General features: G+C 40.1%; 1 protein-coding gene across 2 annotated transcripts in view; it reads right to left on the reverse strand.

The window, feature by feature from the left end:
* Positions 1-359: 359 nt before the first annotated feature.
* Positions 360-16,815, reverse strand: part of LOC119489993 (metabotropic glutamate receptor 4-like) — a 219,913-nt gene continuing 203,457 nt past the window's right edge. The window contains exons 9-12 of one of the 2 annotated variants that reach the window (XM_037773084.1): positions 14,838-15,773; positions 8,578-8,824; positions 6,133-6,178; positions 360-3,205 (exon numbers count right to left, since the gene is read on the reverse strand). In XM_037773084.1, coding sequence (XP_037629012.1) covers positions 6,141-6,178; positions 8,578-8,824; positions 14,838-15,773 — 1,221 coding nt within the window. In that variant the 3' untranslated portion in view covers positions 360-3,205; positions 6,133-6,140. The remainder of the gene's footprint in view (positions 3,206-6,132; positions 6,179-8,577; positions 8,825-14,837; positions 15,774-16,815) is intronic. The other variant, XM_037773083.1, reaches the window with a different exon arrangement.

Below are 16,815 nucleotides of genomic sequence, written 5' to 3' on the forward strand. Positions count from 1 at the left end.
AGCGCTTGTCTTCCTGTCTGTTCACATGAGGAGCGCAGTTAGACCCCGCGGATACAAGCGAGTGTGCAGGCAGAGTGGGCCGCTCTCCATCTGAAAAGCCCTTTTAATTGCTCGTTCGAATGTCCGTCCCAGGACAAACATCATTTCTGTGCTTCTACGTGACAATTAAAATCACATAGCATGCAGTTTCTTTAGTCTTGCATATAGCGTCAACTTGGAGAAAGCAGTAATATGGATCACTGATAATGATGATTGTGGTTGTTACCTGGTACTTATGGAAACGCTGTTCTTTGGTGAAACATACTGTTTTGTATTTTGAAATGCTGTTGAAACATGAAAATTAAGAAGGAACAGCCACAGTCTTAGCAAAACAGTCTTTTATTAGAAATATCTTGTATAAAAATGAACATGCTCTACACATTTGTATTTTTTTTCTATAGATAATTCATAAATATCCAGGCACTGTAATTCTTTTTTATCTTTTTTTTCTTTCTTTTTTTTTTTAAATAATTCAGTACATAAAGCAGACATGATCAATCCATTTTAATAACGTACATTAACTTGCCACTTAATTTCAGTCAGCACTTACATATTCTATTTTGTAACACAGACAAAGTGTTTTTTAGAAAAATAAAGGGGAGGAAGGGGGGTTGTGGCAAAAAAGCAGTAAATTATCATATTCACAAACACAAACAATCCCACAAACAATACTTTATCAACTGATGAGAAAACAACATTTGCGGCAACACCCCAGACTTTTGTTGAAGCTGAGAGCTGAGAGAATCATTGATTAAACCAAAGTATTAGTTATATATAATCCTCTGCAGTAGTTTTCCTTCTGGACATTACACCTTGCTCTCAAATTGTTCACATGACTTGTTATGAGTTTTGACATGCAACATACATATTTTTGCATCGCTGAGGATAACATTTAATGAGACAAATTCCAGAGTTACTGTTTATGACAAATACTTTAGAGACTGGAGACAGAAATGGAGTTTACACACTTAATTATAAATTGTACATTGAGTCCTCTCTTCCTCATGTTTGAACAGAATACACTTGAAAGGTAATGGATGCAACGCAAACGACACCGTGAAGGGTCCATGGAAAGAATGGCAGGAGTAGTTTAATGGGTATGAGGCACAGAATGAAGGCACTGGCCTTTATTTATCAAGCAGCTGTACATCCTCACATTTCATCTAAAAATGAAAGGTTGTCAATGTTACTCTGAAAATCAATTAATGTGTGTTAGACAGAATGAGAAGTAATTATCAACTGTAGAAATTTAAATATGAATGCTGCTAAAAGCTGCATCGAGTCGTAGATTTTAGTGTTGATTCTCAGTGGGATCCACACTGTCACTTAAGTCCGCTTTGGCTAAATTAAAGGACTATTTAATGTATTTATATGTGGAAATCTGACAATTACCAAAATACTATTATCTAGGATTGTGGGGAATATTTAAACAGAGCCCTAAAATAGATCGTATTGGGTCTGTTGAAAGGTAAAACACTCCTTAGGAAATCCTATGCATGTCATCCACCTAATTATCTTTGAACATTTATGCCCTTTGATGGAACTGAGCTTGCACCTTCTCCAAATGGGTCTTCATGCTGGGTAGCTGCAGGAGCTTAATTTTGTACCCAAAATACTACTAAAACTCTCATTAATCATTTCCACTGTAGCCTCGAAATGCATGACCCAGAAAAGGAATAAAATCCTAAACAAGGAGCAAAGATTACCTGTGCATCTATCACAAATCATAGAAGGTCCCCATGTGATACTGTCATCTGTAATCTATCATATTGTAAGCTTTAGAAATAATATACTCTATCTGGTATGACAACAGACTGATGTGTAGTTTTATTCCTTCACAAATCAAGTGTTTAGGGACAGAATATACTGTCATTTTATAGCTCAACTGCTATGAAAATTAATATTTGTTTTGAAAATCTATATCTCTAAGCACTGAAATAGACAAATACAGAAAACACAGGATAATATTGACTTAACCGCTGGTGTAATTTATATGAGGGAATGCCAAATTCAAGTGTGTTGTCATTAGGTCTAGAATTGTACCTTTAATGTTAGGGAAACATGATTTCTCGCAATCATCCAACCGGTTGAATTTGCAAAAGCTTCAACAAGCGCGTGATAAATGAAGGCCAATAAATCAGGGATGTTTTAAAATATGCATCAACATGTCTTTTAAATACTGGCTGACATTTATGGAGTATAGTGTAAACTATGAAGGTATTCCACGGTAATTTGCTTTTAGATGTGCTCCTTTTTGTGTTTGAAATTGCTCTTTATTCAGCAGAGGGTAACCCAGTGGGTAATGGTCCAAAATGACATCTCCACTGTGAATGACAACCATGACAAATGTTGCATTCCAAAGACGTTGACAACACAGCACAGTACACGTGATGCTCCCACAAGCATGCTCTGGGACTGTACACTAGGTTTGCCAAGATGATGGCAGCATCATCATCATCATCATCATTATTATGAAACATAAAAAAACTAAAAACTGGGATGACCCACTGCTTTATTTTTAGGTGTTTTAGATATGGTTAGTTTATGTAGGAATACTGAATGTACTGTAGTAAGGCATGTACAGTTTGAAGAGTACCGCAGCTTTCAACCCCAATAATACCAGTAACCAAAAATACTCACTATTTTTATACCGTTTCATCTTGTTGACTGCATTTGACTTGAGCAAAAACAGAACACATTTCCCTCCTGTTTTTGTTGTAATGAAACGATTCAGCCTCAGAGAGAGCTGAAATTATGTGCTTTACACTTCAGAAGGAAAACATACTGTAGACTCCAGGAAACGTCACTGCCTAACGCTCACTCGTATCTCAGAAAGGGTGGGAAGAGGAAAATTAACTGTCCAATCTCCCTTACATCTCCCATCTCCCTCCTGCAAATCTCATTTCTCATAAATTTGGCATTCAAGCCTTTACCTGATTCTCTAGAAAAATATGACATGCTTTCTATTCACGGAGTGACGAATTCCCATCTTTCCACCCTAGTCCTCCTCTGCTGTTGCAGCTTGGAAGTCCTCCAGTATTTCCCCAGTATTCCCCAGAATCAGGTGATTTCTCCTCAGGCAGGTCCTGGCTCCGCTTCTACTGTTCGTCTCTGGCTTAGATGGCATGGTTACTGTAGCTTATGTATGTCTGCTTGGAAGCCAACACTGCAAGTGAAGGTGTAGGAGACAGAAGGAAAGGGTTAAAAATGCAACGGGTGAGATTCAAATAGGCGTGAAACGGTAATCTTTCAGAGCACATGTTGTCAGGATTGATGGGTAGTTCTATTTATGGATGACTTCGTCAAATGAGTGCAGGTGGAACCAATCATAATAGCAGGGTGTTGTCATGTGAAAGCTGTATTTACAGGAATGATGTCTCCTTTATCTTTGTATTGCATTTAGATAGAAATGTATCATTTGCGAAGCTGAGAAGCCGTTTCACACTATGCACAGATTTTAGTCTGGAAAATTGACACTAAAATTTATAAAAATCAGATTTTGTGGGTTCTTATAAATGCTTGCACACCCAATGAAATTGACCGATGAAATCCTTTGTTCCAACTGATTTCCATCATTCTGCATAATAAGTAGCCGCATGCTTCTGTTTGTTGCACCAAGAGTGTGTATTTGGGGAGCAATGGGCCTCGGAACAATGAGCGTTTGTTTTCGGGGTGGCGGACAAATGGGCTTTTTTCGGTCCAATGGGACATTTTTTGCACTATTGGTGTTTTTGAATAACAATGGGCCGTCCCCTTCTCAACACCCAATAATATACAACAAACACTACTACCTCAACAACCAAATAAAGGACTATTTAACTATATTATATGATATATGGTATGAGATCAGCCCAGCAGCTGGGATACGATGAAGATGGTAGTGTAGCTAATATGCACTTGCCATGTTATATGTTGGACACGTAACGGGCTAGCCGCAACAACTAGAGTCATCATCAAATTTGGGGTTTGATTAGTTTATGTATTGTGTAGTTAACATTAGTTAAGTGGACTCGGGCACTATTTAGGAGCCTCATTGGCAAAAATGGAACATGGCAACGCAGATAATTCACACCGGAACCGCTTTAACATAGTTGTCAGATGCTGTGCGGAAATATGCACCGCATTTTCGCATGGAACTGGTGAGAAACGGCTCGAAGACAGTAGAAATGTGACTGATTCAGAATAAAATATTTCAATGATGCAAAATAATATTGATCTAAATAGATTAGGGCTGTAACTAATGGTTACTTTCATTACTTATTAATCTGCCAATTGTTTTCTTGAATTAGTCTATTGTTTAACCTCTGAAATGTTAAAACAATTGTGAAAAATCTATCATGCTCATCACAATTTCTCAGAGCTCAAAATGATATCTCCAGACTTATGGTTTTGTCTGAAAAACCCCGAAACTGAAAAATATTCAATCTCTACAATCATAGAAAACAGAGAATTTATAGAATTCATCGTTATTGAAATGATGAATCAATTATCAAAATAGTTACTTTTTAACGATTAATTTTCTCCCGATGGACTAAACGATTAATAAACTAATCGTTTCATCTCTGTAAAATATATTTTACACAACTCCCTATAATTGGGGAAAAGAACTACTGTTGATTGTTGCAACTAAGTGAATCATTGATTGCTATTGTACATGGTAACATTGCAGACATTTTAACAACATATCACCATGAAATATTGGTCAAGACAGTGATGCAGATGCAGTCAGACTCATAGGCTGTGGCAATGGTCATATCAATGTAAGTACCTGCTATTACAGTACCATCAATGAAATCAGGGAAACCTCTGTCAACATGTTTTCTTCACAGCCGATTATATCATTTAATTGTATGAAAAACTGCATAATATAGAGCCACCAAGCAGATCACAGCAGTGGTATGAAATGCATTAGTAACCATTCAAATGCAAGTCCTTTACTACATGCAAAGACCTGAGATTTCTCTGTGCACCAAGCAAAACATGCAGTCAGCGTATTCCACTGACATTTTCAATTGTAATATTAGACAATATGTGATCTGACTTGGCACTATAAGTGTCGTCATCAATGTTTGATAATAGGGCTCATTATTCTTTAACATCCTTTTCATGTTTCATGGAATTTCATATCAGCTGTGAATAAAACACACAAGACAGATGACCGGAGGGCGGACCGCAGTGACCATAACAAGCCCAACCCGCTGGTGAAACACGACTGTCATACAATACAGTACCTGTGTGTGCATGTGTGCAGTCATGCTCCGATGCACACATAGTATGTCTGTGTTGCAAGTGTCAGCGTGTATGTGTGTGTGTGGCATTTTTTTTAAATAAAACTGTCCTCAGCGAGCATGCTTGGCGTGGTGGTAATCACACTACCAATCTGCCAATCTGCCCGCAGCAGCCTTGGCTGATTGAATATGTCAGAGGGGATGAATCCAATCAGAAGACCGCTGAAAGCCAGAGTCGGGGCGAAAGTGCTGTAGAGGAGTGACATGTAATGGTAAATGTTTCTGTGTATTTGTCAGTCGCCGCGTTGGGTGTATGAATGGGGGACGGCGTTCTCGCCATTTCATCCAAAGCATCTCTTCCAAGAGAAGCATTGATAAATGAGCCTTATTTGAATATTTATGTGCTGCAAGGCCAAGATAAAGAATAGATGGTCCAGAAAGAATTGGAGCTGGCAGACCCATCTGTCTTATACTGTTCCCGCTTATTGTTGTTGTTGTCCCATTACCGCAAATTCCTTCTTTTGTCAACAGGGGAAACAAATTGCAGGGGACACATGGCTATCGCTTGTCTCCTGCACTCAGACAGAGTGGTGTCATCTTCCCACATTAACGGGCTTTGCCATGCTGATTGGCCGTTTTACAGTACCGCACACCAATGTTGTCTACCCAAGTTGATGTCTGTTGGTCACGGGTGGATTTGTGAGGGTGTGATTGCTGCCTGGTGTCATTCAGGGTGATGTAGTTTAGCCAGGGATGCTTTGTGCATAGTATGGGCAAGCACAGGGTGTTGTGGTGAACATTAGCAGAAATTAACAGGAAAAAAAGTGGTCACAGATAATAAAAGGGCATCGTCTAATCAGGTTACCTGAGAGTCTAAAGTCCCTCACAAGGCTCCCCTCCCTCAACACAGTCTGACACATAAGCACAAAGAGCAGTCGTTAGATTGACAGTTCAAACCAGAGGGCGAGAATCAGCACCTATAAATGGGCTCTATAATGGGCTACTCCATTCTGAATTGACTCCATGTCGAAAAAAGGCATTCATGCCAGTGTGGGCGCAGTCTTTTTAGTCCTAATACACATAATTCTACCCTATTCAGCCTGCCACAGTTTAAAATCAGGACTTTCAGTAATCAGAACATGTGGGGTTTGCTTGATTGGATTTAACCATGCCCCACACGGGCACAGCCTACTCATATACTTTATCTCAGTGATTGAAATATCCTCTTTTCCAACAAGGAGCTACCCGTCTCCTTAGTCCCTTTCAAAATCAGAATAGTGTGGGCACCCTGTCACACCTGCTGATTCACAAATCCAGTGTGGTCGGAGTTTGTGAGAATGGAACTAATTTTTTTTCTGTTCCATGTGTGCAAAATACAGGATTATCCTGGTGAAACAGGAAAGTTAATTCCTGCCTTTTTCAAACATGTTTTTTTTTTGTATTTCGATTAGGGCTGTCAAAGTTAACGCGATAATGATGCATTAACACAAATTGGTTTTAACGCGACAGTGAAGATTCTGGTATTATGAAACTAGGAAACCTAAGGAATCCATTGGCCATGTCGTACTGGCTTGTTAAATAAGGAGGTTAAATAATGCTCCTAGCTTGTGCTAAATTTTGGGGAGGAAAAACTGCAATGGACATTTTCAAAGGGGTTCATTGTCCTCTGACCTCAAGATATGTGAATGAAAATGGGTTCTATGGGTACCCACGAGTCTCATAGTCAAGTCAGCACACTGACACACTGACAGCTCTTGTTGCCGGTTGGGCTTGAGTTTGCCATGTTATGATTTGAGCATATTTTTAAGCTAAATGCAGTACCTGTGAGGACAATATTTGTCATTCCAATAATGAATATATACAAACATTAGCATAAAGCAAGCAGATTTGTTCACTCCTATGTTGATAAGAGTATTAAATACTTGACAAATCTCCCTTTTAAAGGGGCTTTTTGTAACTTCTTATACATATAAATCAATCCGGGTCGGTGTCTAATGTGCGCTCGCGTGTGGCTACGCTGTACAGACAAGACTCCAACACAAACTAGTGAAGCCCGTCTTGCAAAACAGTGTTGGCCGCGGTCAGAGGACGCGGGGGAGACCGTAGCTTAGGTCTCCAGGGCCGGATACTCTGCTGCCTGCCTGCTTGCCTTCAGTCACACACTGCGCTCGTTCTCGCTATTTCGCTCCACTCTAACATGCATGCACACACACTACACACTGCAGAAGAGTTAGTTTAGCTCTGAGAATATCTAGTAAATGTACAGTGGACGTTTGTGCAGAAATAAATGCTGCAGCTCCTCCAGACCAACAGAGGTTTCCCGTGTCTTGTGAGGTGACGGGGCTCCGCAGCGAGTAACGTTATCGTCTCCCACCAAAACTCCGGTGTCTCCCCTGTTTTCTCCGGCCGCGGTCGGGAGGCTGAGGCAGGAATAGCCAACACTAGGATCAGCAGTGATTCATGGAGACACCTTCGTCTGGTCAGCTAACATTACTGCCAAGCAGGTGAAATATAGAGTGATATTGTGGTTTTAGCTGACGTGTGTCGCCTCACTGTTTTGAGCGATGCTCGTTCATGTCTATGTAGAGCGAGCACGAGCCCGACGCTGACTTTCGTTGACTTAACGGCCAGAGGTGTCGCTGTTCACAAGCATTTGTGATTCTTACAAACAGTCCCTTTAAAGGTACATTTTGAACAGATAAACAATGTGCGATTAATCGTGATTAACTATGGACAGTCATGTGATTAATTGTGATTAAATATTTTAATCGATTGACAGCCCTAATTTCGATATAGCATAGTGGAACATACAAAACCTTAGAAAAATAAATATGATTGGATCTTGCTTAATCTAAGAAGAGCAATATGCTGTAGACTGTAGGCTATAAGTATTACTTTGACCTTTTATATAATGGTGAATTTGAGCTATGATAGCTAGAGGCTAAGTTGAAATCACTCCTATCAGTTCTAATTATTCACACCGTTCTGTTTATGTCATCTGCAATAGCTCGTGTTCAAAAAGAAACCATAATATAACACCACTTTAGTTGGCACTGAGATGGCATCCTAATTTCTTGTATGCTCTCATAAGGTTTGCTAATTTCCAGAACTGCTGAAGTGCAAAATAACACTGGCATCAATTATGTTCACATAAAAGGAGATAATTCTTTTCAAGTAGACATGTGTATTCTATAACTGCTTTAGAAGCAGCTCATTGCATCAGCCTACAAATCTACTCCTGGTTGAGCTTCCCTGGAACACATTTCATTCTTCCTTTTCTCTTTACTATTCCATGAGGCGCGATACCAACCTTGTGTTTCAAGACTTTCACAGAGTTCAGACTTGGCCTCTCCGTTGGGCCTCAGGCCTCCTTTGGGGTTGAACTTGTTGGACATGGTGGCTGCCGTGACCACAGCCTTCAGGCTGCGCTTGCGCTTGGGTACGTTCTGCTCCGGATGGAAGAGAACCACGTAGACCTTGGGCATGTAGAGCATCCCCAGAGAGACCGACGCACTGAGGCTTACAGAGATGGTCAGGGTTGTGGTCTGGATGTACATCTGTATTATGAAGAGACAGCAGCAAACAGAATCATTTTTTGAGGTTGCGCCGACTGATGGACAGTGATGCTTTAGTTATTGTATCTCAGGTTAATCTGAGCACACTTACTGTAGAGCCTGCACAGTTTTAATAAGTCCATGAAGGAAAATCTAATTCATATTTTTATTGCAGTTCTGGGGCATGTGATGAACAAGAATGTATTGCTTTCAATAGTCTGAAGCTTTTGTCTTGCATGAAGGACAGACGTTGCTTTGCAAAAGTAATATATAAATAGTAGAAGGTAATATTGTAGAAGAACTTACAGTATCACATAATAAGACATTTTGATGGCATACAGCACCCTTTATTCATGTTCTTTTATTTTCATGGGCCGGGTTCACCACTCCTGAGCTCTGCTTTCATTGCTCTGTTTGTTTATTTATGATACACGACTAATAGAAGTGCCCCCTTGATAGGTGTCTATGTAGTCTGCGTATGGATGTTTTTTTTTGTTACCCTGAGGTTTGCGACAACAGCATAAGGATTGTGTGCTTTCTGAAGCCAGTGACAGCTGCAGCTCACAGCTGGGTAGCAGATATATAGCCGCCGGCAACAGCCATGGAGCGGAGAGAAACATCCTACAGCATATTAAAAGTGCCTGCAAGTGATTTTTCATTTATGATAATCATCCCAGAGCTCAGACAGAGTCCATGTTCTCTGATTTGTTGATGTAGGGAATGTGGCGAGTCAGCGCACGAGATGTAAAACCTATAATTGGTAGATCATGTTTGATATTGACACATGCATATGAGATGAAAATATGATTTCTTCAGTTTAAAAGTGGACTACCATAAACAAATATAATGAATTTGAGGGGCTTGCTTCACAGTGATCCTACTCCATCTTTTCCCAGTAACTCCAGTGTGAAACCCATTAATTAGAAAACAAAGAAAGAAAAGAAGAGTTGACTTTGCCTCTCGGTGTAAAATTGCCGAGGTCTTCTGAAGTTGATGAACACAAGGCGAAGAGTGTTCAGTGAAAACACAGCTGGCAAGACATCCTTCAAAGAGATTTGCCTGAGGTTTTGTCTGACATTACATTTACAGACATCACAAATGACTGAGTCTTTTGGCATGGGAATAGCCCACAGGGCGTTGAACCACTAGCATGTCAACACTTATAAATTATGTTTCCCAGCATGGGGTCATGACATATGGTGTTTGTTTATCAGCTTGTACCACATTTATCCTCATATCTCAAGACGCTTACAGATTTTCTACAAACCTTTGCAGTGGAGGTCGACCGATAGTGGGATTTTTGAAGTCCGATATAGTAACGATAGGTTGGAGCAGGAGAAAGCCGATAGCCGATTAATCCAACGATTAACCCCTATCCCCCCCAAAATAATATTCAACACTGTCTGAAATGAACAATCTTTGACTTTATTACAAACTATATAACTAACTGTCATCTAAGTTAAAGTAATAAATAAATAAAAAATGCGATGCAATGCGCTATTCTGTGGCATATGACTGGCCAGGATTACTTGTTGCACGTCCCGTTACATTGTTCAATGCCACTCTTACAAACCATTAATGATCGTGCATATTCCTGGGGTAAGGAGGATCCTAAAGTGTGCATTTAATTTCATGACTGGATAGCTACGTGGCCGGATTATTTAGAAGAGAGAAGGCCAAATTGGTACAGTAAGCAAGTTAAAGTGAAAGGTTGAATGATTTCTTTGCCTCTCTGTCTGCCTCTCTTGTATCGTGGACAAAGAGTGTTGCGTTATATAGATATAAGAGAGATAACTTTTTGGGGGAGAAATAAAACTGAAAACGAGTCAGATATGACATGAATACCACTTGTCTGTTTGCTGTAAAATCAGCTGTATCCAGCTGTGGACGCAGAGTTTTTCCATGGAGTGGAGAATTGGTTTCTGAAAAAGTAGGCGATCTCAAACTATCTAAATAATAAATATCGAAAACGTAATTTAAAGTCTGTCGTGTATTTATGGCTAACCCCCCCAACCCCACTCCCCCTTGCACGATCCCGAAGTGTGAGTGCCATTTCATGGGGTCTTTAACAGTTGTTAAGATTATGATCAGGAGTTAATCATATGCCGCCATCGGCCACTATCGGAGCCAAGTTTCACCAATAACTATTGTTTGTAAAATGTCCTATCGGCGCCGATTAATCGGTCAACCTCTACTTTGCCGCACCATGACCATCTAAGCTGCAGCTAAATATCCATTAGTATTAATCTGACTAAGATAGGATATGATTTTCAGCAGAGCATTTGTGTCGCATTCTTTTCGCTTTAGTGTCTATAAGTAGGACACTATCTTGTAGTCGATCAGTCAGTTCAAGTGGGAAAGCAACAATGTATGAAATAAATAGCATGACCTGTCAAACAGTGACAAATATGTTGATGTAATAAAAAAAAAACTATAGAGAGGCCTAGCACAAATTAAGTTCCCTAAAGCCATGACAGTGAAGAAAACAAGATAACAGTGCAAAATGGAGGCGATAGGGCATTGTATTCTATCACACTGCAACGCTAGCATTCCTGGGTGAAGGAGGGGGAGTCTTGTAATCTCCTGAGAAGATTACACGTGGCCTGTGGTGAGTTCGGAACAATATTGCTTCCCCTCCGGAGTACAGAGCAGAGTCACTCCGCGAGGGGAGCCAAGACCCTTGTCCACCTCCATCGGCCCGGGTGACATAAATTTTCTCTGACATGCCGATATGATTGCCAATCTGCTCCATGGGTACAGCGAGGGAACGGGGCTGGGGACAGGAACCTCGCAAGGCTCAGCCATTATGAAGTTTCTTTGAAGCAGGATTGCTCCTTTTATGTCATTAGGCATCAAATCCCTTGTCCAGACAGCTGCCAGAGCTGTCCCTACCTACACGCAAAGCATGCCAACAGGAACACAATCCCACAGCTCTTCCAAGTTCTTCTACCCAAATATTTTGGCCTTTGGTATTCTGAATATAGACAATTTAAATAATTTACCGTTTCTTTTGGAATGGGACGACACAGTTAAAGTGTCCAAATTATGGTAGGCCATAATATATCATGCTTTCAGTTGTTAATAAACTTTCTATTGAATAATGAGTATTTTAATTTAACTAATAGTTGCATTTAACAAGAATGAATTATTATTTAATGGTGTATATAAGAGAATATTTAATAAATAAACAGGATACAATTCATCTTGGGAAATAAAAGTAAATTACTTTTCTGTAAACAGGAAAAAAAAAAAGTTTGCAGGGCCTTGTTTTACCCTGATGAGTAGTTCCTTGTAATAGTTAATGGTTTGCGGTGTTCTTTTACAGATAGACTGCATTATTTCACGGTGTAGTGTAAATTAATTTGTGATAACAACATAACAAGTCTTCGATTTGTGTAAGCGCCACTTGGATTGGATTGAAACACTGTTAGAGAGAGAATGAGTTCTCCACCTGCTCTTCAATGGCGGAGATACAAGTGAATAATAGAGGTTATTTGTATTTGGATGCTTGATTCATCAATGGCTGTGTGTACATGCATGGAGTAAATTAGTTATTAGCCACAAGCTGTTAACATGCCTCCTGAAAGCCTTAAATTGAGTGTCCCTATGCCATCATGAACCTGTTGACAAAATATTCCTCGCTGCCTGTTGATGCTAAAGGGCTGCAACCAAATCTAGAGAAAACACATCTGGCAAAGAGGACCTAATGGATTCTGCCACAAGCTTATTCCAAATGTATGAGCATGTTAGTTAATGCTAATGTTAAGTTTTGAGTTGCTGTGCTGTTTATTTTACCGTATTGAACACGGCAGACAGAGAGCAAAGGAGTTGTGCCCCATTTTTATCAAATTTATTGTTTTAAATTCGAGCTGTCAAAGTTAGCGTCATAATGCGTTAAAACAAATTCATTTTAACGCAATTAACTTCTTTAACGCATTAACGCAATCCATCTTCTGGAGTTTGTAGCGGGCTCAGTTTTAAAGCTAGAGTGAAGATACTGATAACATATAACACTAGAAAAACCTAAGGAATCCATCGGTACCCACCATGTCATACTAGCTTGTCGCGAAGGAGGCTAAATAACGCTCCAAACTTGCGCTAAATTTTGGAGGGGAAAAATGGCATGGCTATTTTCAAAGGGGTCCTTTGACCTCTGACCTCAAGATATGTGAATGTAAATGGGTTCTATGGGAACCCTCAAGTCTCCCCTTTACAGACATGCCCACTTTATGATAATCACATGCAGTTCTGGGGCAAGTATAGTCAAGTCAGCACACTGACACACTGACAGCTGTTGTTGCCTGTTGGGCTTGAGTTTGCCATGTTATGATTTGAGCATATTTTTTATGCTAAATGCAGTACCTGTGAGGGTTTCTGGACAATATTTGTTATTGTTTTGTGTTGTTAATTGATTTCCAATAATAAATATTTACCTACATTTGCATGAAGCAAGCATATTTATCCACTCCAATGTAGATAAGAGTATTAAATACTTGACAAATGTCCAATTTTGAACAGATAAAAAAATGTGATTCATTTGTGTGATTAATTAATTATGTGATTAATTGCAATTTAAATATTTTAATCAATTGATTGACCTAGTTCTAATGCAGATAAAACACTGAGCATCAGCGCTAAGTATTTTCTATTAGGAACTTCAATCTTCTTAGTGATTAATTTGTGATTAAACGCGATTAAATATTTTAATCGATTGACAGCCTTTGTCTTAATATTACTGGTTCACTACATATTTTATTAGGAGAAAAAAGGGTAGTCTATATCCTTCACTAAAGTTTGTCCAAGAAACACTGCTTATATTACATTTTTTTTTTTTAAGGTGTTATGCATTTGTCTCTACTATTACTGTACTAGAACCAAATGTCCATGCACACTCATACATTACGTTGCCTTTAACAGAGTCTCTTTTATGCTGTTGGCAGTCTAAAGGCTGCTATTAAGTTTATTATTATGCAGCGCCATACAGTAGCACTCCCATACTGATGCTTTTACTGCTATTTGTAGTTTGACTTCTCCGCACTCTGCTTTTTTAATGTACATCTGTGTTGAGCAACCACGAAAATTAGCACTCGTGAGAGCTTATTTGTGATTCACTTTCAACTGACAAGAAACATCAACAGCCACAGTAATTGTGTGCTACTTCACAACCTGGCGTTATCTATTTCCGCGTGCCTGAATGTGCAGTGATTGACTACTCAGTATTCTCAACCATTGAAGCTGAATCGAACACACACACACACACATACAAACACAGAAACACAATTAAAGAAAACATATCCAAGCAAACTTGAGGTGAATGAATTCTCCTCCCAAGGCGCCTGTTAAAGCCTTGTAATCCCCACAGTGGAGCACAAAGCCCATCATCTCATGATGAATAGTGGCAGCGTCCACAAACACAAGAGGCTGATGCTACACAACAAACATCATTTGAGTGGCCAATTTCTTCACAATGAGGCGCAAAGGAAATATAAAAGACTCTCCAAATGGAAAACGGACATCCAACATGCACGAGTGAATTTAACTGACTTGCTGCCGTTGTGCTCTTTTTATATCAGTACAATTTGTGTAAGCATAGTGACTGCATTGACATCTGTGAACAAATTTAAAATAGGGCTGTCAATCGATTAAAATAGTTAATCACGATTAATCACAAATTAATTATTATCATAAAGTGGGCATGTCGGTAATGGGGAGACTCGTGGGTACCCATAAAACCCATTTTCATTCACATATCTTGAGGTCAGAGGTCAAGGGACCCCTTTGAAAATGGCCATGACAGGTTGGTTCCAATTGATTCCTTAGGTTTTTGTAGCTTTAAAACTGAGCCTGCTACATCCTCCAAAAGATGGATTGTGTTAATGCGTTAAAGTAATTAGTGGCGTTAAACAAATTTGCGTTAACTTTGACAGCCCTACTTTAAAACAGTTAATTTGTAAAAATAGGGCACAACTTGGTTGGTTATTTTGTACTTCCACCACATTTTAAATGGAATATTTACCTTTTCTGCTGATTGTGAGGTCCCAAAGAAGATGGGGATGAAGGCGAGCCATACAATGCAGGTGGTGTACATGGTGAAGCCGATGGGCTTGGCCTCGTTGAATGTCTCGGGAACCCCTCTGGTCTTGATGGCGTAAACTGTGCAGGTCACCATCAGCAGCATGCTATAGCCCAGCAAACAGATGAGGGAGAGATCCGATATATCACATTTCAGAACGCCACGGGACATTTGGGGATTGGCTGTACGCTGATCCTCATAGTCGATGATGGCTTGCGATGGGTCAACGCCAAACCAGATACACACTCCGAGGAGCTGCACTGATATCAGGGTGAACGTGAGGACTAACTGTGAGGCCGGGGAGATGAATCGAGGGGCACTGACCGACATCTTGCCCTGCTCAAAAATCCTGTAGATCCGATTTGTCTTGGTCAGCAGCGCTGCATAGCTTATACTCATACCCAAGCCCAGGAAAATCCTCCGCAGGGAGCATATCACCACATCAGGAGTGGAGATCATGAGGAATGTCGTAGCATAGCAGAGAAAGATACCCGTCAGCAGCACGTAGCTCAGTTCTCGACCCGATGCCTTAACAATGGGTGTGTCATTGTAGCGCACAAAGGTGATGACCACAAACAGAGTAGCCATGATGCCCAGGACGGAGAGAAGGACGGGGATGACTGCCCACGGGGAGCTCCACTCCAGCTTGACAATGGGAATGGAATCGCAGCCAGTGTGGTTGGCGTTAGGCCGCAAATCAAAGCGGCACATCTTGCAGGTGTAAGTGTCTGCCTGATACTGGTAGCCGTCGCAATTCTCGCAGTGCCAACAACAGGGAATTCCCTTAACTGTCTTCTTGCGCTGCCCGGGGCGGCAGGGCTGGCTGCATATAGAGGAAGGGACTTCTTGTGATGCACCAGGCCACTGCATTTCGTTTGTCTGGAGGGGAAAGTATAGGAAATGAGAAAAGTTTATTCCAGCTCACCGTACTAACACTGTACTCATATACTCACATCCCTGAAACCCAAACAAGGAACATAAATACTGTGCAATTACTCAGTATTATCACATTTAGACAAGCTCATAATCAGAATTAAAAAAGCACCTTGAAACGTAAGTATAGCAAAAACACAAATTACTACGTATTGTTACACTAGTTACATAATGTATAATGCATGAGGACCCAATTCAATTAACACTTGGTAGATTAGTTTACACACACAAGGGCGTGATCGAATGAACAAACTGTAAATAGGATATTCACCACATGGAGGCTGCAGCCTTTTTATCAAGACATCATCGAATTATAACTCAACAGGAAACAACTTTGCTGTTTAATCACTTTCAAGGAATGCTGCACTTACTGGAGGAAAGAAAGTAAATAGAGTCCGCGTGGTGCTGCAGTCTCAATGATGCAGTAATCGTGCGCCTGTGCTGCTGTTGCGCTGACGTTATTTATTATTATTATAACGCAGTTTGCTTAAGAGGCCTTATTAAAGTAAGATGGGGTGCGGAAAGGGGATAGGAAATATTCAATTATTCAAATAAACATCTGGATGATTTAGATGATTTGGTTTCGTGTTTGAAAAAAAAGAAGAAGCTCCATATGGCATTATTGCTGTTCCTTGGAGATCTCTGCCATGCAGGTGATGCTGATAAGTCGATCAGTGTGCAGCAGTAACTCGGGACCTTGATGTCTACAATAATCTTATGCCATGCCTGCAGTATGTGAAGCAACAAAATAAGAACACCTGGGGGCTCATGTATAAATGATGCATAGCAACAAAAGGATGCATACACATTGTTCCTCACAAAGTTTGGCATTTAAAACAAAGCAATTATGATGTAAACTTATGCAAAACTACAGATTCCATGCTCCATGCATATTTATATATTGAATCAGGAGCTGGTATATTACTGTATCATGTAATGATGGCAAATGTCAAAATAAGGTTAATGCAAAACGATGGCTCTTTACTCC

This window comes from Sebastes umbrosus, chromosome 6 (assembly GCF_015220745.1).
Source record: "Sebastes umbrosus isolate fSebUmb1 chromosome 6, fSebUmb1.pri, whole genome shotgun sequence".
In the NCBI taxonomy this organism is placed as follows: Eukaryota; Metazoa; Chordata; class Actinopteri; order Perciformes; family Sebastidae; genus Sebastes; species Sebastes umbrosus.